The sequence below is a fragment of the Bidens hawaiensis genome, unplaced genomic scaffold (assembly GCF_021521415.1).
Source record: "Bidens hawaiensis isolate Kalapana, Puna unplaced genomic scaffold, B.hawaiensis_p1.1 tig00011436_1, whole genome shotgun sequence".
Classification (NCBI taxonomy): domain Eukaryota; kingdom Viridiplantae; phylum Streptophyta; class Magnoliopsida; order Asterales; family Asteraceae; genus Bidens; species Bidens hawaiensis.
This window is the reverse complement of record NW_027491890.1, coordinates 76467-101636: the sequence shown is the minus strand read 5'-3', so window position 1 is coordinate 101636 and position 25170 is coordinate 76467. Positions and strand designations below refer to the sequence as shown.

At 36.7% G+C, this 25170-nt stretch overlaps 3 protein-coding genes and 1 pseudogene across 4 annotated transcripts; all 4 read left to right on the top strand.

The window, feature by feature from the left end:
• The first annotated feature begins 3960 nt into the window (after positions 1-3960).
• On the top strand, positions 3961-9819 carry LOC143537903 (transmembrane 9 superfamily member 1). Its single transcript, XM_077031569.1, has 12 exons — positions 3961-4142; positions 5670-5862; positions 5945-6049; positions 6162-6179; positions 6278-6372; positions 6458-6610; positions 6697-6831; positions 6913-7079; positions 8158-8252; positions 8349-8722; positions 8802-9075; positions 9732-9819. Exons 1-12 carry the CDS (start codon positions 4074-4076, stop codon positions 9797-9799), a joined length of 1746 nt encoding a protein of 581 aa, XP_076887684.1. The 5' UTR covers positions 3961-4073; the 3' UTR covers positions 9800-9819.
• Positions 9820-11654: 1835 nt separating this feature from the next.
• LOC143537877 (ferredoxin pseudogene) lies at positions 11655-12236 on the top strand (annotated as a pseudogene).
• Positions 12237-16788: 4552 nt separating this feature from the next.
• On the top strand, positions 16789-17290 carry LOC143537927 (ferredoxin-like). The gene is made up of 2 exons (XM_077031594.1): positions 16789-16802; positions 16885-17290. The coding sequence occupies exons 1-2, from the start codon at positions 16789-16791 to the stop codon at positions 17288-17290; spliced, it is 420 nt and encodes a 139-aa protein (XP_076887709.1).
• A 4364-nt stretch (positions 17291-21654) lies between these two features.
• LOC143537902 (uncharacterized) lies at positions 21655-24560 on the top strand. Of its 2 annotated transcripts, XM_077031568.1 has the most exons (5): positions 21655-22159; positions 23012-23109; positions 23196-23588; positions 23628-24037; positions 24181-24560. In XM_077031568.1, exons 1-5 carry the CDS (start codon positions 21774-21776, stop codon positions 24187-24189), a joined length of 1296 nt encoding a protein of 431 aa, XP_076887683.1. In that variant the 5' UTR covers positions 21655-21773; the 3' UTR covers positions 24190-24560. The 2 variants fall into 2 exon arrangements, with proteins under 2 accessions (XP_076887683.1, XP_076887681.1); XM_077031566.1 differs by having other exon boundaries at positions 23196-24037.
• Positions 24561-25170: the final 610 nt, after the last annotated feature.

Genomic DNA, 25170 nt, shown 5'->3' with positions numbered 1-25170 from the left:
GCGAGGCGACTTACGAGCTTGTAGAATAATGAAGCTGGCGCGTGAGGCGGCTTACAAGCTGTAAAATAATAAAGAAGCTGGCGCGCGAGGCGACTTACGAGCTTGTAGAATAATGAAGCTGGCGCGTGAGGCGACTTACGAGCTTGTAGAATAATGAAGCTGGCGCGCAAGGCGACTTACGAGCTATAATAATAGAGCCTGCGCGAATGGCGACTTACGAGCTATAGAATAATAAAGCCTGCGCGCGAGAGGCGTCTTACGAGCTATAATAATAGAGCCTGCGCGAATGGCGACTTACGAGCTATAGAATAATAAAGCCTGCGCGCGAGAGGCGTCTTACGAGCTAAGAATAATAAAGCCTGCGCGAATGGCGACTTACGAGCTATAATAATAGAGCCTGCGCGAATGGCGACTTACGAGCTATAGAATAATAAAGCCTGCGCGCGAGAGGCGTCTTACGAGCTATAATAATAGAGCCTGCGCGAATGGCGACTTACGAGCTATAGAATAATAAAGCTTGCGCGCGAGAGGCGTCTTACGAGCTAAGAATAATAAAGCCTGCGCGAATGGCGACTTACGAGCTATAGAATAATAAAGCCTGCGCGCGAGAGGCGTCTTACGAGCTAAGAATAATAAAGCCTGCGCGAATGGCGACTTACGAGCTATAGAATAATAAAGCCTGCGCGCGAGAGGCGTCTTACGAGCTATAATAATAGAGCCTGCGCGTGAGGCGACTTACTGGCTGTGAGAATAATAACAGCTTGCGCGTTAGGCGTCTTATGAGCTGTGTGAATAATAAATGCCTGCGCGTGAGGCGACTTACTGGCTACTTTATGTCACGCGCCACGTGCAGATGTTGCATGCACGTGCGCGTAGACTTTGGTTTTGTGTTATGCGCCACGCGCAGATGTTGCTTGCGCGTGCGTGTAGACTGTGACATGTGCGATCATGCGATGTGTAAGCATGTGATGCGTAAGCATGTGTAATATGCGTGAGCATATGTGATGTGTGAACATATGGTGTGAGGATTCCCAACCCCTAAGTTTGGCGTGTAGCCATATGGGATCTGTAGGAGGATTCCCAACCTTGCAGTTTGGCGCGTAGCCATATGGGATATTAGGAGGATTCCCAACCTTGAAGTTTGGCGTGTAGCCATACGGGATATTAGGAGGATTCCCAACCTTGGCGCGTAGCCATATGGGATATTAGGAGGTTTCCCAACCTTGAAGTTCGGCGCGTAGCCATATGGGATATTAGGAGGATTCCCAACCTTGAAGTTTGGCGCGAAGCCATATGGGATATTAGGAGGATTCCCAACCTTGAAGTTTGGCGCGTAGCCATACGGGATATTAGGAGGATTCCCAACCTTGGCGCGTAGCCATATGGGATATTAGGAGGTTTCCCAACCTTGAAGTTCGGCGCGTAGCCATATGGGATATTAGGAGGATTCCCAACCTTGAAGTTTGGCGCGAAGCCATATGAGATATTAGGAGGATTCCCAACCTTGGCGCGTAGCCTGATGCGCGCATGCACGGCGATAGAGGGGTGAGAACCCCCGGGCGTGCGTACATGGCGGCGGAAGTCTAGTAACTTCTGGATCTGCAATTTAAGAGTCTGATCTGCAACTTTAGACCTAAAATCCAGGTCTGTAATCTAGACCTAGATCTGTAAATCAGATCTGGACAGATCTGAAGATTCGGAGCAGATTTAAAACCATCACATATTCGGAGATCCTGAATCACAGATTCACAGATTCGGAGATCTGATCATTCGAATCACGGATTTTCCTTCTTGCCCAGATCTAGAAGCCTCTTTTTAGATCTATGGATCTTCTTGAGCTTTAAATAGAACAAGCTTTGAAGCCTTTTTCTGTAAACTTCCAGATCTGTGTTTTTCTTGGGAGAGATCTGACAGCCGAGATGAAGATCGAAGGGCAGTTCGTTGCCGTCCCACGGATGGCGCCAATGTCAAAACACGAAACGAATCTAACCTGATCCATGACGATGCTTCCACGGATTTTCGAGATGAACGAACCACGTCTTGATTTTCTTCTTCCTCGGCTGCGCCTGAGACCTGCAATGGTTTTTGGGGGTGTGGAGGCGACTGCTAAGATATCCTGAGGATCTCTTGTTCACAGACACAAAAAGTGGTGGTGGCTCTTACTGAGCATCACCCATGATAAGGAGGTGGAGACCTCCTTATATAGAGTCTCATGGCCACCATCATGGTACCCTAATGGGCCTAGCCCAGTTAGGGTTACCTCCACAAAACCCCCTCGGCCCAATAACATCGTATTAGTCCATGTAATGAAATAAGCCAAACATGATAGATTTAGGGTCGTAGAACCGGGTTTTAGTACCATACCCCTACAAAAAGTGCATGTGAAAATTCTCTTGCAACGTAAATTGACCAACTCAAATCACCATCTCTATCAAACACACGAGTGTGTATACACATGTGTATGTGTTAGAGTAAAAATATTGGTCCATCTTTTGTTTGATACCATTCTCATGTAATCTTCAGATTTGATTGATGAAAATTATTAAACTTTTATAAAATAACTTTTCAAATAACTTAAATATAAATATGCTACAAATGTTAGCTCTCAAGTACTTAATGTTTTGCATTTATTTTTTTCATCTAATTTAACAAGGCTACATTGGGAAGTTCAGGGTGTTACATCCTCATGTAAGAAAGCGATGCGAATATTTTGGATTGACGTATTGTTTGGGTGCCAAAGACTCGATATTATGGGATATATATGTATGTTATTCACATAACCTATATTGGTACAATGTGAACATTATGTAGTGTTGGATTGGGTTGCACCCCATGTAAAACACGTGTATATTCATGTTACATCCTAAGTACTAGAATAACTATTGTTGGTGTTAGAAAAGTGAAAAGGGTTAAAAAAAGAACAGAAAAGACAATATTGCATAGTTAGCTTTAGGAATCATACGAAGATGTTTTAAATTGATTAAGTTCCCCTAGTCTATTAAAAGAAGTTACGATTATACATGTCAGGAACTAAAAAGGCTCAAAAGATTTGCAGACAATGATCATAGGCGTGTGAAAAACTCGACATTGTCATCCATGTGTAGTATGTAGTCTATACAATGTACAAATGTGTAGGTAGGCAAAACTACGCCAACAACCATTCATATACAGTGTATTAAGGCATAGTGTAAAGTATAATACATAATGATGCGATAAACCATAAGTAAGAATGGTCAAATGAACTAGATCAGACGATGTGCAACTGAACCACGCATTGTTCATCCAGCCAATGGACAAATCAATGTTTGCGCTGATGCGATTTGTTACCAAAGGAAATGTAAGCACTTTGTTGATTTGAGTAATCAATGTATGCGGTAATGACGTTGCCTAGAACATTTACACACGATTCAGATCAAACTACCGCATCAACCGTGGGTCTTTTGTTGTTATGCTTTTCAAATTTGTTCAGCTCTTACACGATTTGAAGTTCACATTGTACAACCAATGCACAATACAACCATAACATCAACCACAACGCTTTTCTTCAACACTTCTTGATTAGTTTGCTTAAATTTCTATCTAGCGACTATATCGTATACGTATTTCACATTTTAAAATAGTTAGGAGCAAGGTTACATATCTCACCAGGGCGCTGCAAAGTTGGTCGACTAGGAAGTTATGAGTATCCGGTCTAGTCATGGAGTATTCGGGAATTACTCGCTGAGTACTAAGCCCAGAAAGAAAATACTCGGGATTACTCATCAAATACTTAGCTGTATAGACCGATTTTTACAATACTGGTTAGAGCAAAATCTTGTCGGTATTTAATTTGTTTTTTAAATGGATTTAATTATTAACTTAATAAAATAAGAAAAACTTATTAAGGAAGGTACCAAACACCACTTTCCATCAAATACATTTTCCCAATCCACATAATATAAATATTGTTGACTAATTTATTTCACCAAGTCTATAACACCCCAAGAAACACACAGATCCAACAAAAACACCACCCATTCGCCGTAAAACTTATCCGATCAAATCAATCGCCGTTAGATCCAAATCCAACCGCCATGTGGCCCACCATCTTCATCGCTTCATTTCTCTTCATCTCAGCGTTCGCTTCCGAGTACGATCACAAGGTCTTATAACGTTCAAACCCTAAAGTTTGAGTCAAAAAAAAAAAAAAAAAAACCCTAATTGTCTCTAATTTCGGCATTCAGTATTCAATTGTGTAGATCGTGCAATTTGAACGTCAGTATTGTACAATTTGTTGGTAGATCTTAGTGTGAGGGTTTGATTTGGTTTGTATAAGGAGTTTAGGTCGTGAATTGAGGTGTGTAGTGTGTTAGGGTTTAGATCTGTATGATGTAGCTTCATGCAGCTGGTTGTGTTGCTGATTGACATATGGTGTGTTTTATGATCTAGTATTGTTGTTAGCACCAGTATTTACTTTAATAATTGATAGTTACATTTTGATTAGGTTAATAAGAGTAATAGTTGGGTGAAAGACAGATTAATGTTTTGGAAAATGGTTAACTGAACATGATTGTTTACTAGTTTTTTATGTGTTTTTCGTGTGAATTGGTGACGCAAGAACCTGTTTTTAGCTCAGAATTCAAGCATTGGAGTGAAAGCAATAATAAACTAAGCTTATAACTTTTCTTTTTTCATTTTCTTTATATATTTGAAACTACTCTGTTAATTGATATTTACATTTTAACTATGTTAATACGAGTAATAGTTGGGTGAAAGACAGATAAATGTTTTGGAAATAAGTTAACTGAACATGATTGTTTACTAGTTTTTTATGCGTTTATCGTGTGAATTGGTGACGCAAGAACCTGTTTTTAGCTCAGAATTTAAGCGTTGGAGTGAAAACAATAATAAACTAAGCTAATAACTTGTCTTTTTCATTTTCTTGATATATTTGAAACTACTCTGTTAATTGATATTTACATTTTAACTATGTTAATACGAGTAATAGTTGGGTGAAAGACAGATAAATGTTTTGGAAATAAGTTAAGTGAACATGATTGTTTACTAGTTTCTTTATACGTTTTCATGTATAATGGTGACACAAGAATCTGTTTTTAGCTAAGAATTCAAGCATTGGAGTGAAAGCAATGATAAACTAAGCTAATAACTTGTCTGTTTCATTTTCTTGATATATTTATAAAACTACTCTATCAATTGATATTTATATTTTAACTAGGTTAATAATCGTAAGAGTTGGGTAAAAGACAGATTAATGTTTTGGAAAAATTTAAATGAACATGGATGTTTACTGGTTTTTGTACATTTTTCATGTGAAGTTGTGAACTATGACGCAAGATCCTGTTTTTAGCTTAGAGTTTACGCATTGGAGTGAAAGTAATTATAAACTAAGCTAATAACTTGTTTTTTTTTTCATTTTCTTTACAATTAAAACTACTTTTTGTTATGTAAGGGTTTACTTGTTGCTGCATACAAATTGTGATGGATATTTCTGAGCTGTATTAGAATTACTGTATGTTTCATTTGTTGTAAATCATATGCTAGTGCTGTAAACACAACACATTTATAGATTTGAAGCAGTACCCGAAAACACATGTCTACAAAATGATAGTAGTTTGGTAGAATTTTATTTGGCTTGGCTTTTTTTAAACTTCGGTTATTTTGTTTTGCAGTATCAATCAGATGAACCAATTACACTTTGGGTGAATAAAGTCGGGCCTTACAATAACCCACAAGAAACATATAACTACTACAGTCTTCCGTTTTGTCGCCCATCTGGCAATCCTGGTCACAAATGGGGTGGCCTGGGTGAGGTATTGGGTGGAAACGAGCTTATTGATAGTCAAATTGACATCAAGTTTCAAAGTAAGCTGGTCAATGTTTCATGTAATGCTTTAGCTTATGTATCCAAATAACATATGACTATATGGCACGTATCCTTTTGCAGAGAATGTGGACAAAACTACAATTTGTGAGCTTGAGCTAGATGAATCAAAGGTTAAGCAGTTTAAGGAGGCTATTGAGAATAGCTATTGGTTTGAATTTTTCATGGGTATGCTCAAATCATAATTTTCTTCTTGCAAAATACTTATTATTCACCTCGTTTTTTTTATCTCTTCTGATATCATTTTCTTTGGTCTCTGCTATATGGAACACAAACTCAGATGATCTGCCATTGTGGGGTAATATTAATTAAGCGCCTATTTTTTAATTATTTTTCTGTGTCCTGCTATTAATTAGTACTAATGTTTATTTTATTGCACAATTGAATTTTTTATAGGCTATGTTGGGGAGCTACATACTGATAGGAACAGTGATAGCAAGCATCTGCTATACACTCATAAGAATATTACTATCCAGTACAACAAGGATCAGGTATTCCAACTTTTGTTTTTGTAAACGACCTTGTATGGTGTTAAATTGATCTTGTATTTCTTATATTATGGCTCTTTAATTACAGATCATTCATGTTAATCTCACTCAAGAGAATCCAAAACCACTGGAAGCTGGGAAAGCACTAGACATGACTTACTCAGTCAAGTGGACTGAAACTAATATTAGTTTTGCACACCGTTTTGATGTTTACCTGGATTACCATTTCTTTGAGCATCAGGTGTTTTATTAGCTTTGCAAGATACTTATAAACTTAATTTATGAGGTTATAACTTATAGCTGCAAGCTGTGTGTTTCATCGTTCAGATTCATTGGTTTTCCATATTCAACTCTTTTATGATGGTTATCTTCCTTACCGGATTGGTTTCAATGATTCTGATGCGGACTCTTAGAAATGATTATGCCAAGTATGCTAGGGAAGATGATGACCTGGAAAGTCTGGTAATGTTTCTATGAGTTAATAGGATTGGTAAATTGTTACAATTCCAGTTTCTAATTATTTGTAATTGTTCTTTTCTTAAGGAACGAGATGTAAGTGAAGAATCTGGTTGGAAGCTTGTACATGGGGATGTCTTCCGACCACCTCGTCATTTAGTTATATTGTCGGCTGTTGTTGGAACTGGTGCCCAATTGGCTCTGCTGATTCTACTTGTCATTTTGTTTGCAATTGTTGCAACATTGTACATCGGGTATGATATAGCAGATTTCTATCTTTACATATAAGTTTCTTCAAGAAGAAAGTAAAGAATAAAAGATGCTAGCTGGAAGTGGCAATTTTGACCTAGTTACTTATAAGTGTGTCAATCTGGGCTATGTTCTATTTATAGCGGGCCAAATGGGTAAATAAACAATTTAAAGGAAAATGGGTTGCTAGCAGCCCAAAGTTTTATAGAAAACAGCTAGGCCGGCCCTGTAAGCGAACCAAATGTTAAGTGAATAGTATGTGAGCTGTTTGGTGAGAAGTTCGTTTATGTTATATATGATAAATGAAAGAGCATGAACAAAAAAATATATTCATTTAGTTAAACGAACGAACCCGAACACATGTCTTGTTCGTCCATTTTTGTTTTTGAACGTTTGTTCATTCAAATTCATTTATATTTGTTTGTTTACGTTCATCGTTGTTTGCTACTTTACGTTTGTTTAAATTCATATGTATCAGTTTGTTAATATATACATTTATTTTTTTTGGCTAATTACAGCATAGTCTAGTTTTCGTAACTTTTTTAGGTCCAACGTATTGTTCCTTGCTATACTTTTAACTAGTTTTGGCTCAGTTATGTCTGTTCATGGATGTTCAGTTATGTTCGTTCGTTTACGTTTGTGAAATATTCGTTTATATTGTTCACAAACGAGCATGAACATGTTCATATTCTTATCGAACTAACATGAACAAGAAATGTAGAAAACTTCGTTCATTTAGTTGTTCATGTATAATCGTTTGTTAGGTTAAGTCATACAGACGAACAGGGACATGCTTCGTTTGTGTTTGTTCGCTTAACTTTACAAGCCTACTAATTTGTTTTTTTTGAAAAAAATCGATTTTTGCTGTTTTGATGTGTTTTGTTCGGAATCATATTTAATACATACATCTTTTGTTGAGAAGTATATTAAAGTTGGGCAAAAAAGTTCTTCTGGTCAAACTGACTAATCTTTCTTGACTTAAAACACATTTTGGCATGTCACTCAATCCTCTGAGTTTGCCACATCTATTGATCTGGGAAAATTCTCGTGATACAAGTGTAATTTTTTTCTTTATTGTTTTAGGAGAGGAGCAATTGTTACTACTTTCATCGTTTGTTACGCCCTCACATCATTTGTATCCGGGTATGTGAGTGGTGGCATGTATTCCCGCCATGGTGGTAAGTACCCTTTTACTAATCTGCCCTTCACTTTCTGGAAAACATATATTAGCCACATATTATTCATTTACTAAAATCTTCTTTTATTTACTACAGGTAAAAACTGGATAAAGTCAATGATCTTAACTGCATCACTTTTTCCATTCTTATGCTTTGGAATCGGCTTCATTCTCAACACAATTGCCATATTTTACGGGTCTCTAGCTGCAATCCCATTTGGCACAATGGTAGTCGTTTTTGTCATATGGGCTTTCATCTCTTTTCCACTTGCACTTCTCGGCACGGTTGTTGGAAGAAACTGGAGTGGGGCCCCCAACAACCCGTGTCGTGTGAAAACAATTCCTCGCCCGATTCCCGAAAAGAAGTGGTATCTTACACCATCTGTGGTATCAATAATGGGAGGACTACTACCTTTTGGTAGTATTTTCATTGAAATGTACTTTGTATTCACATCCTTCTGGAATTACAAGGTATCTTGTTTCTGTTATGTTAATCTTAGTATTTTAGTAACTGCTATTCAATTTAATCATTTGTTGGTTTATTTCACAGGTGTACTATGTTTATGGTTTTATGCTACTTGTGTTCCTGATTCTTATCATTGTGACCGTTTGCGTGACAATTGTGGGAACATATTTTCTGCTTAATGCTGAGAATTATCACTGGCAATGGACTTCATTCTTATCTGCAGCCTCTACAGCTATTTATGTCTACTTATATTCAATATATTATTACTCTGTGAAGACCAAGATGTCGGGTTTCTTTCAAACCAGCTTTTATTTTGGATACACAGCCATGTTTTGCATTGGTTTAGGAATTCTCTGCGGTGAGTTCCATTTCATAATTTCAAGAGAAAATTGCACAAATGGCCCATGTGGTTTAACCATATTGCAAGTTTGATCCCTAGATTTAAAAAATTGCAAACTTAGTCCAAGCATTTACGAGAGGATTGCACGTTTAGTCCACAGCGTTAATTTGAGTTAGTTTTTAACGGAAAATGATGTCATGTGCCAGTTTTGTGAGGGTAGTTGTGTGTTCCCAAATTTGGTTTCTGGTAAAGTACTTTTTCAAACCTCAAGACTCCTATCGTCGACTTCATCACCTTTGATCAATGCAAAATCGAAGGCTCAGACTCAAAAGGTAATGAAGTCGATGCTAGATGTTAGGAGCTCTGTGGTTTAATAGTATTTTTTTAAGATTCCAAGTTTGGGAAGGCACCTATGCCAACAAAAATGGCATATGGCATCAGTTTATGCTAAAAACTAACTTGAATTAGTGGTGTGGGCTAAACGTGCAACTCTCTCATAAATGCTTGGACTAAGTTTGCAACTTTTAAAATCTGGGGACCAAACTCTTGCAATATGGTCAAACCACACGGATTATTTGTGCAGTTTTTTTTCTAATTTCAATGTAGTATAAATCTGTGATTTTTGATTCATTTTATGTTCTGTTTTACTAAATGAACCTTAACTAAAATTATAGGAGCTGTCGGGTATTTGGGATCTAATTTGTTTGTGAGACGGATTTACAGAAACATCAAGTGTGATTAAGGTGCGTAAGGTAAGAACAACAGCCCCGGTTTTGTAGTTTAATTTTGTTGATACGAAATGAAGAATTATATGGGGGCTGAGGGAGTTGTTATCATTTGTAATTTGAGGAACATGGGGTCTTTCTTTTCTTCATGGAAAGAGAGAATGTAGAAGTTTTACAGAGATTGTTTTTTATTATGAATAGGGGGGACTTTGTTAATGTAGCAAGATCTTAAGAGAAAACTTGTTATATACATCTTCATCTTCTATCGTATTCTTATTATTATTATTCAGCCATTCCAACAAAAAGTGGTTTTGTCATTTTTATAGGTAACATGAAGTTAAATTTGGTCTTTGATGAAAAGTTGGCTCTAGTGTGCTTGTCACATGTTAAACAAGGATCAAAATGCTGTTGATCTATTACTCTTTATTATCGATTCAGCAACATCATTTAATATGTTATCAATTTCAAGCCTAAGCTTTCAGCTCAGTAGTAATTCTGGTCAAGCCGAGTTGGAGCTGACTGGCTCAGCTATGTTTAACTCGTGAGCAAACCCAAGGCCATTACAATGTTTTAACAATCCATTTCTTCATTGACCAATTGGCTAAACACTTTACAATCTCGTTTACTGATGTTGCTACTTGCTAATGCCTATTCTTACTAATGTTGCCATCCATTAAGATCCCAGCAGTCAGTAATTTCAATTTTTTTAGTCGAGATTCTATGGGTGTGAATAAATCTACAATGGCAGACATCTATGAATTACCAAAGGTCCCTTCTTTAATGAATCAGCGATAATGTATTTGTCAAAAGGATCATCGATGGACGATGGCTGCGTCTAGCTCCTCTCATGCATGTTGCTCCCTGTGCATTGCCCTAAGTTTTTTTAAAGGCAATTACCTACAAGCATAGAACGCTGTATAAATTATTAGTACTTTCTTAAGCGACCAAAACTAATGACGTTATATAAGTAGCATAGAATGACCAAGATCTCAAGATCTTTCGGTGATGGAATTGTCGTGATCACCGGACACCAATCATGACATGATGGTAGGGATGACAACGGTTTGTATGCTAGTAATCCTAGTCCTGTGCATGATTGTAAGGCAGTATCCCTTACCTGGTTATAGAGTTGTGCCCCATGCCCGTCTGGTACCCATCATTCATTATTATGGTCTTATTTTTTTTTAAGTTACTTAAATGTTGAGATGTCCGTTACCCGAAGCTTGACCCAACTCAAAAAATGACTTCAAATATTAAATACTCAGTTGCATTTCTAATAATTCTATAACTTTAATAATTTAAAGTCTCTAAAAAGTTTAATCTCTCATCATATTTTTAAGGTTATAGAATTTTTAATATATTTGGTCTTGATTTTTGTTAGCAGGTTTGTATAATTGCTCATGTTACACGTATCACCTAATAAAATGGTTCTAAACATCCCGATTAAAGGCTGATTAATCGTTATTTATATACGCATATTTAAAAAATTACATATAAAATCCGATCTAATTAATCGCTAGTTCCTAACCCATCATCTAATTAGCGCATAGTGGTTTCTACAACACTAATATAATATTTGTTTCAAACCCGCAAATATTTTCAAAAACTAATCCATTTCAAGTTTTGGGTTTTAGCATTGGTTTATTCTCGTCACTTCCACATGATGTAGATATTTAATGGGCCAAAACTAAATGTTAAAATATCACATCCTTAGTGAAGTACCACTAGAAAAATAAAAAAAAATCAAATAAATGTGATCATAAATAAACGAATGTTGATAACATGATAAAACACAACCACACCAATATTGCCACGTGGCAGTCACCTCGTCCTTAAAACACACTATATTTCCACAAGCCTCATCTTATCCTCATTCTTACTTCCAACTCTCAATCTTTATTAATATTATTATTATTATTATTCTCCGACCACCACCATGGCAGCAGCATCAGCAACCACCAGCCTCACCGGAAGTCTAGCCACCAGGACCACCTTCCTCCGCCGCACCACCACCACACCCAAAACAACCTCAGTCCTCTTCGGACTAAAGTCAACTTATAACCGTGGAGGAGTGGCCATGATGGCCTCTTACAAGGTGACACTCCTAACACCGGACGGTAAGGTTGAGTTCGACTGCCCTGATGACGTGTACATTCTTGACCACTGTGAGGAAGAAGGGATAGACGTGCCTTACTCATGCAGGGCTGGTTCTTGCTCTTCCTGTGCCGGTAAAGTCGTCGCCGGCACCGTTGACCAGTCCGACCAGAGCTTCCTTGATGATGACCAGATTGATGCTGGGTGGGTCCTCACTTGTGTGGCTTATCCCACCAGTGATGTCACCATTGAGACCCACAAGGAGGAAGAGTTGGTTGGTTGATTTTGAGTTTTGAGATATTCATAAATTTCATGTATCTTACATTTAAGTGTACTTTAATTACCACAATGTCAAATTTTGTTGTATTTTTAATATTAATATATATTGTGTTTTGTTTTTGTTTATCTTTGGCTTCTTTGTTAACATCTTATCATCACATTAACTTGGATATGGTATTATGTATTTGCATTGCTGGCTTGCCGTGCGAGCATATAATGTATATATACATGTGAACTCTCGGGTGGTCAAAAGTGAAAGTGCCCTAATTTTGACGTTATTTTACTAATCTCGTGAAAATAAAATTAAAGTGACGGAAGGTTAATCAGGCATCATGTGGTGGCGTTGATAGCCGAAAAACAAGGGTACATGCACCATTTCGGCGGTGTCCCGATGGTTGAATGTTATGTGCCTTATGTCCAAGGCGTAATGCAAAGCTACTATTGAGCCGAGCTACTATAGTTTTACATGTTAGTAAACATATTTTATACGTGACAATTTATGAGACCATCTGATCATCAACGCAAGACATCAAGGATCTCTTCACATCGCCCCTACCCGATGACCATCTCCCAAAAAGATAAAGTCGGATCCACTCCATTCTCCTCTCCTCTCACAAAACGTGGCTTCTTCACCCATCAACCGCGAGCTTCTCTCTCATTGCCCTTCTCTTTTGAGTTTGCTCTTCCTCTTTCCACGCTGGTGGCCATAAAACTACGAAAAAACCCATGACATTTGATATGAACAAACAAAATAAAATACGTTTATGAAGTTTAGTTGTTTATGATCACGCCCGACTCATGGGCAAACCTACTAAGGCAACTGTTTTGGGCCTCCCATTCGTACAGGCTTCATAACTTTAGCCCATAGTTTTTTTGTTAACGTACTAGTCTGTTTGTTGCCTCTTTTGAATTATTCCATACCTCTAAATATAATATTGATTAAAATAGGTTCACTTTTTCCAAATTAAATGTATATTATATTATTTTGTTATTTATAAACATACTTGATTTTGAGAGTGATGCAACCAAATGAGTTGGAATTATTCAGTCAAACACACATTTGCTGATTTAAGGTATGCTATTGATTTATTTGCACTATCTAGTCGAAATCCATATAATTAAAGTGTTTACCTTCTTGCCAACTGTATATAATATTTTTGAGGAGGCCAATATTAGCTTACATTTTATGCTAACTAAGGATTTTAGTTGATCGTTGTTAGTTTTAAATACAAATAAACAAAGAGGGATTACAATACTGAAATTTTAAAAAGACCTCAAATTTAAGTTTCGTTTTAGGCCTCCACTATGATTAAGCCGGCCATGTTTATGATTTAAACATAGATTTTGTATAATGGTTGTTATGTAAAGCAACAAAAAGATATTCATTTCTAATGTTTACTTGTTCTAAGACACTAAACTCCGAAGTCCGGAGGTGCAAAAGAGCCGAGCCCGAGCTCAGCTCGTTTAACTTACACAGAGCTAGAGCTCGAGCTCGGCTCATTTACTATTTATTAATTAACTTTTATATATTTATAATTATTTTTTATAAAGTTTTTTCAGTTAGAACTTTATATTTAACATAAAATAAAAATTATAGAAATGAAAGGCTTGTTTAGACTCGCAACTTGGCCCAAGCTCGATAAGTGACACTCAAGCTCATTTATTAAATAAGCTTACTTTTAGCCTCGAGCTCGAGCCGGGTTGCGAAGTGAAGCTCAAGCTCATTATTAAATAAGCTTACTTATAGGCTTAGCTCGATCAAGCTTTTTTACGAGCCAATCTTGAGTTATTCGCGAGCAGCTTGGTTCGTTTGCACCCTTAGTTACGAATTTTAAAGAGTAAACGAAAAACATTCAGAGATCTTAATAGCAATAAACTCAAAAACACAGTGCATAAAAATTATATCTTCTCAAATTAGTTAAACCCCAAATACTAAACCCTAGTTTGTATTCTTCCACCCGTGATGGCACAACTTGTTATCTATTTATCAGTCACTTTATTATAATCGTTTTAAGTTTAATAAAAAATATAAGTTTCACACCACCATCTTACAAAAAGAAAGGCCACAGTCATATAAAAAGAGTTTTACCAAAATAGGTTGGGTGGAAAAAATATTTACCAGAATAGGTGATTTGAAAACTATTTAGCAAAATAGATTTTTTTTCTCTTTCTTCTTGTAAAATTGTCTTTTTACATTTCTAATATTAATTGATAAGAATAATTTCTATTATATTTTTTGATTTAAGTACGTTATAAAAAATATATATTGAAAAGTAATAAAATTCACTATTTCGTGTAAATGTAAGTTAAGGTACGAGTTTCATATGATCATATTTTGGTTTATTTATTATTATTATTATTATTATTATTGTTTCACTGTATACTCCATGTATTTTTTTAAAATATATATTAGGGGGTGCTTAAAATTTGATTTGAAGATATTATCAAAACAAAACACAATAAATTAAAAAAACGAAATGAAGAAAAAACACTAAAAATTAGAATAACGATCTTTAAAGTTTTTTTTGTTTTTTTAATCTTAGTTGCATCCTTATATTTTAATACCGCAAAGATGACATACGTTTTTTAATTTTAAAAAAAAAATGAATAGGAAGTTGTGTTAATTTATTTCTCGACATTCCAGTGTAATTTTTATAGGAAACCAGATCGTATTTAAGCAAGAGTATTGAGTATTACTTTTGGTATCGTGAGCTATGTGAGTGTCGGCAGTGTACCGACACCATGGCAAACCGAGCACATTCCAACTGAACAACATTGGTACTTATATCGGTGAAACCAGTATCAAATTCAATTTTATAGATTTCACAAGCATTTTTTTTTGCTTTGGCATTACAATATAAATTTTGTTGCGACGAAATTGTATTCAAAATAAGTATTTTTTATATTGCAAGCTTTACAAGTGCAATTTCGTATCGGTATCGATGGCCAAGCGAACAACATCTGACTTGATAAAATAGGTATCGTAATTAGTATTAAGTCCAATTTAAATTTTTAGCCCCGGCCTCAATATACCAAAATAGCTTGAATAAAACCATAAAAAAACGTATTGCAAAAATAAAAACAATAAAGATAAAAAAACTAAATATAATAATATAAAACCTTTTCTTTAATCGTTTGGTTAATTAAATGAAAATAAAAATATAATATACATTTTTCATAAAAAATATTTGAATAGTATTAACAAACGAGGTGCAAAACATAATTGTGAGTTTTATTACTTTTAGTATATACTTTTTGTATATCTTATTTATAAATTAAAAAAATTATAACAGAAATCGTTATTCATTAAGATGGTGTGTAAGAGAGAGAAAATAATCTATTTTGGTAAATAGTTTTAAAATCACTCATTTAGATAAATATTTTTTCCATTCAACCCATATTGATAAAAAAAACTCCATATAAAAACGTACCAAATAAGGAAACACCACATCCTCTTGAATTAGTAAAAAAAACCAAAATTTGTGATAAGTAAACGAACGGTGATAACATGATAAAATGACACAGCCACACCATATCCTGCCACTTGTCGTAAATCTGATCCTAAAAGCACACTATTTTCACAAGCCTCACTCCCTATCTATCTATCTATCTATCTATCTATCTATCTATCTATCTATCTATATATTCTCTTTCATTCTCATAAATCTCATTTGTTTAGTCTACTTGTCTCGGACCACCACCACCACCATGGCGGCGGCAGCAGCAACCACCAGCCTCACCGGAAGTCTAGCAACAAATGATTAAACATAGATTTTGTATAATGGTCGTTATGTAAAGCAACAAAAGAACTCATATATTCATTTCTAACGTTTACTTGTTCAAAGGCATTAAACTCCGGAGTCCAGAGGTGCAAACGAGTCAAGTCTGAGCTTGATTAGGCTTGAGCTCGGCTCGGCTCATTTACTATTTATTAATTAACTTTTATATATTTATAATCATTTTTTATATAGTTTTTTTTTCGGTTACAATTTTATGTTTAACATAATATAAAAAATTACAGAAATGAAAGGCTCGTTTAGGCTTGCAACCCGGCTCGAGCTCATTTATTATATATGCTTACTTTTAGGCTCAAGCTCGAGCCGGGTTGCGAAGTGAAGCTCAAGCTCATGTATTATATAAGCATACTTTTAGGCTCGCGCTTGTTTAAGCTTAGCTCGATCAAGCTTTTATACGAGCCAATTAATCTTGAGTAATTTGCATGCACCTCGGCTCGTTTTCACACTCAGTTACAAATTTTAATGACTAAATGAAAAATATTCAGAGATCTTAATAGTAATAAACTCAAAAACACATGGCACAAAAACTATACCTTCTCAAATCAATTAAACCTCAAATACTAAACCCTAGTTTGTATTCTCTCACCAATAATGGTACAACTTTTTATTATAATTATTTTAAGTTTAATAAAATATACATGTTTCATTTAAACAAAATATAATCACATCACCATCTTACAAAATGAAAGGCCACAATCATATAAAAAATTGTACCAAAGAAGCAAATGCCACGCCCTCTTTTAATAGAAAAAAAAACAAAATTTGTGATAAGTAAACAATGATGATAACATGATAAAATGTCACCACCACACCATATCCTGCCACGTGGCATAAATATGATCTTAAAAAGGTAAAAACACACTATTTCCACAAACCACACTCCCTGTCTATATCTATATCATATCTATCCTCATTCATTCTCATTTGTTTAGTCTGCTTCTCTCCGACCACCACCATGGCAGCAACAGCAGCCTCACCGGAAGTCTAGCCACCAGCAGCACCACCTTCCTCCGCCGCACCACCACCTCACAGAAAACCACGTCAGTATTGTTCGGAGTAAAAGGCAAGAACCGTGGAGGAGTGGCGATGATGGCGAGGTACAAGGTGACACTGATCACACCGGACGGAAAGAAGGAGGTAGAGTGCCCTGGTGACGAGTACATTCTTGACCGTGCTGAGGAATATGGGGTAGACCTACCTCACTCATGCAGGGCTGGTGCTTGCTCTTCCTGTGCCGGCAAACTCGTCTCCGGCACTGTTGACCAGTCTGACCAGAGTTTCCTTGATGATGCCCAGCTTGGTGCTGGGTGGGTCCTCACTTGTATTGCTTTTCCCTGAGTTAATGGATGGTTAATTTACTAGTTTTTATTATTAATAATGTGCTGCTCCTCACCGGATGTCTTTTATCAATATCAATAAACATGTAATGTAATATGTAATGGTTTTGTTACATTTAAGTAGGCTTTTATTATTATTGCAATGTGATCAAATTTTGTTGCTTGTATTTTAATATATTGTGTTTTACTTTATATTATAGGTGAACATTGCCTTTTTTTTTGTTACACTACATTAAAATTGTAATACATGATAGATTTGTGGATGAGTCTGAATTTTCTTCAATGGTTTATTGTCATTGAACTTCTTCTTGTCACACTTAATTAAGTTGAAATGAAACTTAAGAGTTAAGATATAGAATGCAAACCTTGGTTTGCTTATGATGTTTATTAGATGTTAATACTTTATGTCACTATGTAATTAAGGTTGATAAAGTGGATTGAGCATGTGTTAGATGAACATAATGTGTTACTTTTTCCATCGAACATGCAATTCCCTCCAAACAACTGGCAGAATTGTAGTATACAATATATATAACAATAAATAGTACGTACTACAAACTAGCTTGATAATGTAACTTGAGTGGAGATAATCAGATAACTGGAAGGAGTAAGAATGTATATTGCAGGGATGTTCTTTCCACTTTTACACACATGTGGTATTTATGCCACAAATATTTACTATGTAGGAGACAATGTTCTATCACCGGTTTCAAAATTGTGTTCATCCAATTATACATGGTAAGAACATCATACATTCTTACGTGTCTTCTTTTTTTCTTTTGGTTCTGTGTGCGCGCGCACGCGTCACCTTTATTGATTGACCAACCCATAATTTATTTAGGTCTCAAACTCAAACGAATTTTTTTTATTTCATTTGTTAAATATTTTGATTCGAAAATTTGGGATTTTGTTAACAAATATAGAGATTATTTATTTATTTTTATTAAAATTCATTTTATCATGTAATTGAACTTGTTGTATATGTCAAAACTTATTTTTGATTAATTGTTTTAATCTCATCTTATGATGATGGTTGTGAGTGAAGATGAATTGGAGAAAGACCGAGTTAGAAATAGTTGTTTGGTCTTCTAATCTCTAAATAGACTACATTAAAAAGTTCATAACTAAAAGAAAAGTTATTCAATATAAAAATGTTAGTATACATATTTTATTTGTGACAATTCATGAGGACCATCAATTGATCACCAACACATAAGTTCGCAGATCTCCCCATGCCATCCATACCCGAAGAGCATCCCCCAAAAAGATTCTTTTCATAGTCGGATCTTCACCCTTCACCCGCTCTCACAAAACTTGGCTTCTTCACCCACTAACCAGGAACTCCTCTCTTACCGCCCTTCTCTTTTATGTTTGATCTTCCTTTTTCCATGTTAGTGTCCATAAAGCTACTAAACAACCTCCTAACATATGCTCTTAACAAACAAAATAAACACGTGTGTAAGGCCCCGTTACCGGTAGCCCTACTTTCGTGTTGGATTTACTCATAAACACAGTTCTAATATCAGAGTTAATTAAAAACATTCGCGGAATATAAAAACTTTAATAAAACATTTCATAACAATTCAAAACTTGTCTTAAACAACCAACTTGTCTTTCGAAAACTAAGTAATTAAAACATAACACGCTATGAGCCTTCCGATGCCAGTCTCTTATTCAACGCCACGTGTCCCCTCAAGCGAGCTGCCTCATCCTACTCACCTGCGTGCATACTAAAAGTCAGCTACGCTGAGTGAGTTCTAGTTAATCATACATTATACAATACACACAAACTTATATTCTTTCATTCACACTTTCATACTTTCTTTTGTACTAACTTGCTTTCATATCTTACGTTATAAAGAGCATTACGCCCTACATTCCTCGAGTATTATTAGGGCTCGGTACCCTCCTTCCTCGAGTATTATTAGGGCTCGGTCCCCTCCTTCCTCGAGTATTATTAGGGCTCGGTACCCTCTTTCCTCGAATATTAGTAGGGTTCGGTTCCCTAGTTCTCGAATATTAGTAGGGTTCGATTCCCTCTTCGTTACCATACAACCATACATCATACCTCGAGTATTATTAGGGCTCGGTACCCTTTTCGTAACCATACAACCATCCTTTCCTCCTTTTATTAACTTTATCACGTTCATACACATAAGCATACATATCATACTTACCTTATATATAACGTTACAACCTGACAGTACGTGCAATATCCGAAGATCGTTCACGTACCATCAAGCAATCATTCAGACATTTCACATTATTCACATAAGGCATACACTTATCTCTTAGGATAAGCGTATTAACAAACATATTGAGTATGCACACAGCCCCGAAAACATAACACATAAATGGGGCTAGAAACTCACCTGAATGCGGTTACGTTCACCGTTAATGGTAATCCACTTCTTCAGTTGTGCACGGCTGACTGTATAATAAGTACACGTATCAATTAACTATCACTACTCATATCATCTTTCTAGTCTTAGCTACTACCCACAACGAACGGGGGTCCGGGGGCAGCGCCCCTGGCAGCGGGGTCTAGGGGCGGCAGCCCCTAGCAGGGTCCAAGGGGCAGAGCCCCTGGCTGGGGTCGAGCTGCCAGGTCAGCTTGGAAAAATTTTATTTACATTAACTATCTTAACACATTTTCCATTAGGTTTTTAATTTATTTTCTAATTTGCTAACTCCGGCGAACTTATCATTAAGCGAACTTAACATTAAGCGAACTTATTGTAAGCGAACTTAACGTCATGCGAACTTATCATCAGCGAACTTGTATTAGGCGAAGTTAGTGTTCGCCGAAGTTAACCCTAAGCGAACATATGCCAGGCGAAGTTGTTGCTAGGCGAAGTTATCATCCAGCGAACTTAGCTTTGCAGGCGAAGTTGCCTACCATGAACCTGCTTACAGCGAAGTTATCCAGTGACGGCCACTGGTTTGGTTTTAACTCCGCTAATCGGCTATATTTCAACGTATAAACCTTTTAACCGTCCTCGTAAACATTCCCATAGCCAACCTCGGACAAGACTTGACTCGGATAAGTGTAAAGTTTGGACCTTTAAGCTAGAACGTTTAACACTAGATCTTAGGGTTCCATTTTAACGAGCCGTTTATGTTCTTGGGTTCGTTCGGTTCGTTTTAACATCAAGTTTATAACTTTACATTTTGTTTACACTCGATCTATCTCTGCTCTAAGTTTCAAGGTAAAATGTTAATAAAAACGTAATCTTTAAGGTAAAAGACGTACCTTTAGTGCTCGTTTGGATTTCGTTAAGCTTGGTTATGAACTCTAGATCTTGTATATAGCTCGTGTGGTAAAGATCTACTACAAGCTAGCGTCCGTTTGGTCTCAAATTCCTCTCGTCTCTCTCTCTCTCGGCCGTAATATGGTGAAGGATGTGTGTGTTTTTGAGTGTGTAGAGATTAGGATGGAAAGAAATGAGGGTTTAGGGTTTTAGGTTGGTTTAGGGGATATTTATATCCCTTAAAGCCCATGGACCTAAGGCCCATTCCCTTTAATCCATCTTAATTAATCTAAGTCCATGATCCGTTCCTTACTCGATATTAATTTGTTAATAACGCGAAATCACTTAAACGTAACTTTCTTTATTTAACGTTATAATATTTTAGGATGTTACAACGTGGTTATGAAGTGTAGTTGTAATGATTTAAACATATATTTTGGATGACTGATGTGGAGGTAAGATACCAAATCATCCGCATAACACTATAAGGCGATTAGCGAAGCCAATCACTCGCAAAGTGGAGGGCCATATGCATAAAAGATATAACTTCCGCGGAAAACATACCTCACACTTATTAACTCTAAGAGTTAAGCGCAAGATATGTTATTCTTAAAAGGTAGGACAACGCGTGACAATGAAGGGAGAGACCAATCACAGGTAGAGATCCCCATCATATATGCCCACGACAGACCAATCATAATAGGCCAACGTTGTACCTGCCAGCAACGAATATCTCTGTATGCCAGCAGTCCGTCCGATCAAGAATCATTGCCATGCTCAGCCATAAGATTGGAAGGTTCCATTGAGACTTGAGAGTGACAACTGCCCAATCATTCTCCTTCCCTTCGGCTAAGATACTCAAAGAGGATCAAAGGTAAAAGGATTTACAACCCTAATTCTCTAAAAAAAATTACTCCACCACTTACCATACTAGTTCTCACGCCGGATGGTGGTTACTCATCTTCTCTTAACGAGCTTTCGGTGTTCAGTTTTGTAGGTAAAAGCGGTCCTGACTCATAACTATACATTCATACCACTTTCGATTGAGATATTAAGCTAAGCCCCTTGTGGGATTAGTTTGGTGTTTGTTCAAGTGACTTGCTAGGGAGTAAAAGAAGAAGATTGAAACTTCAGGGACCTTAAGAGCAATAAACTCAAAAACACCGTGCACAAAAACAGAACCTTCTCAAATCAAGTTAAACCCCAAATACTAAACCCTAGTTTTGCAGACTGATGGCGGCCACCGTTCTCCGTCTCCGGCGATCACTCGCTCTATCCTCCACTCTCCTCAACCACTCCAAACTCTTCTCTTCCGCCGTACCATCCATCACGCCACCGTCTTCTTCTTCTTCTCCATCCACCACTAGCCGGTATGACGTCACTCGACCGAAACACAGCAACAGTCATCCGTTCCAATTCATTTCGTCACTAGCTATCTCCTCGAGGTCCAGATACAACGATGATATGGACGGAGATCAGATCAGTCCGGATGCCATACTATTCGAAGGCTGCGATTACAATCACTGGCTGATTACTATGGATTTCCCCAAGGATCCTAAACCGTCTCCTGAAGAAATGGTGGAAACTTATGTTCAAACCGCTGCGAAAGTCCTCGGAAGGTTGTATTTCTGTTTTTGTATAATATATTGTGCATGCTGAAAGGTTTTGATATGATGAATTGTGCTTTAGCGAGTTTCTAAGTTATTAGAGTTCGTTTACATGTTATTTTGTTACCGCCATATTGATCGATATTTTGCTGCTGTCTCACTGATTTTTCAGATATAAGTTTTTAAGTCTTAATTGCCAATTTTTAGTGCTTTAATTTTTTATCATTTCCTACTTGCTGCCACAATTGCTGGTGTTTTGTAAGTTGCAAAAGGTTGATTTGTTCATGGTAGAAGAGTAGACTGAATTGTTAGTTTTAAACTGCTATATGTATAAATTCTGCTAGATATTAGAATTTTTGATAGCTCACTGCGGAACCGGTATATCAAGTATTGGTCCTTGAACGATAAGCGATATTTTTCTGAATTACTTTATATAAATTAGGCTTTTGACATATAATGACATGTGCTTTAATTAGTTTTTAATATTCTATAATACTTCTGCGTCTGATTTTGTTAGGGTTTACTTTATGTTAATCTAGGATTTGCAAACGGGTCGGGTCAGAACTGGTAATGGGTCAAAACATGTTAGGGTCAGAACAGGTTAGGGTTGGAATGGGTAAATTTAAAAAATAGGTTGTTTTGGTTCGGGTTGGAACAGATCTGGGTATATGTAAACTGACTATTATATTTGTAAGTTAGGGCTTTGGTATAGTGACCTGTGTTTCAATGAGTTGTTAAGAACTTAAGATATTATAATCCTTTCACATCTGACTTTGTTAGGGTTTAAATTAAAATTGCTTGTTGTTGTCAATTTGGTTTTTAACTGAGTTTTAGTTTTGTTGTACTGACATCTTATGATTGCAGTGTGGAGGAAGCAAAGAAGAAAATCTATGCTTGTAGCACAACTACTTACCAAGGATTTCAGGTTGAGGTGTCGGAGGAAGTTTCAGAGCAGTTTAAAAGTATGTTTTCTGTTCTACTGTCTACAATTACTGATGCTGTTTTCTGTTGAATTCTGATGTTTATAAGCTTTTGCTTTCATGAACAGGTATACCCGGGGTCGTATTTGTATTGCCTGATTCCTATATCGATCCTGTAAACAAAGAATATGGAGGTGACAAGTATATTAATGGAACAATCATACCCAGACCGCCACCTGTGCAATATGGTAGACAAAGTGGAAGGTATAATGATAGAAACAGAGAATATAACAGACCACCAAGAGGCCAGTTTGAGCAGAATAATGCATCTGGAGGACAGGGAAATTATGAAAGAGGCCCTCCGTCTTCTAATCAGGCAAATTACAACCAAGGTGAGCAGAGAACTTTTCCTCAAAGGGACCAGGGAAACTATGCACAGCCTGAGCGGAGGGATTTTAGAAGGCAGAGTGGTAATTTTACTCCCCAGTCTGGTGGAGGCTACAACCAAGGAGGTGGTGGAGGTTATAACCAAGGAGGTGGCGGAGGTTACAACCAAGGAGGTTACAGGCAAGGGACTGGTGGGCAATATGATCAAGGTAGAGGTGGAGGTTACAGGCAAGGGGCAGGTGGACAATATGGCGGCGGCGGCGGTGGTTATGGGCAAGGTGCAGGCGGTCAGCCTGGACAAATGGGTGGTGGGAATTACGGGCAAGGCACAGATGGACAGTATGGTCAAGGTGGTGGCTGGAATAATGGTCAAGGTGCGGGTGGTCAACAAGGTCAAGGTGGTGGTAGAAATTACGGGCAGGTAAGTGGTGGAAGTTATGGGCAGGGAATGGGGTATGGTGGTGGCAATCAAGCTTCAGCACAATATGGGGAAAATTCAAACTTTTCACAGGCGGGGCAGAGGGGCAGCTTTGGTGGGCAGCAAGGGAACTATGAAGGTGTTAATGAAGCTGAGGCCTTCAAAGTACGATTTACTCATCCTTATCTTAGTAATTACAACTCATATTTTAATTAAATGGTGTATTTGTTTTGCAACTTGTTAAGTTTGAATTTATATGAAAATTTATATATTTACCTTAGCTTGTGTCGGTGAATTTGTTTTTGCAGGAAAGATGATTAAAATGCTGATGAAGAAAGTAAATAATCCTTTGGAAGGAGTGTGCTAGCTGAAGCAGCGATAGTGAGTCGTATTTTATTTTAACTCGTTGGTATTATGCTGGTCTGTATTATAATGGTAAGACTTTTGTTGGTGATGGTTTTGATCTTCAACTGCATACATCTTGTTTGAATCGAACCACTCGTTAGTTCAATGCAGATAGTGTAATATCATTTTGGCAATGATTTGGTGTTTTTTAATGTTCCTTATTCTGCATACAAATTAAGTTCTGTTTAGCAGCAGTTAATAAAAGGATTTCATTATAAAAGTAGTTTTTTAGGTATAAAGATTACTGGAGAATGGAATGTCATAGTAAAATCAGTTTTAAGTTGAAAACTATAAGTTGCACACACTAGAAACACACAAATACACTATACATTCAAAGTGTATGTAACACATCTGTATACATAGTGTGATAGCCATTGCGACCCCAAATTCCAAGCCACTCGGTCATTAGCCGTGTAGAATTCAATCGGGTCAGCTTAGTTGGGTCCTTGTGGGTTCATCACCACTCCAGCTAACGTGTGATGCTTCATGCACCTACGTTGTTCTTATTTTCCGATGTTTTCAATTACCACATTTATTTTATTTTAGGTAATTTCATTTGGTATTTTTAGTTCGTATTTCTTTTCCTATATAAACTGTAGAAAAAGATGGAAATGGCAGGAGTTTTACAAAAAGAATGTGTTAATTTTATTTCATTGAATTATGAGTTTAGGGGTTATCTTCCAATGCTAGTTCAAGGTTAGCAAACTTGAACGGTGTTCTCTGGAATCTAGATTAGGTTGAGTGGTGATTTTCTGTATCTTCATTCGATTAGTATCTTCTAAAACTCGTTTCTCATTTAGGCTAGTTACTTTAACTAGTAACACGCCTTTGCGTCATATTGCTTTATACCCACACTAAGATTTAATGTTGACATGAAGAAAGATGCCAATATG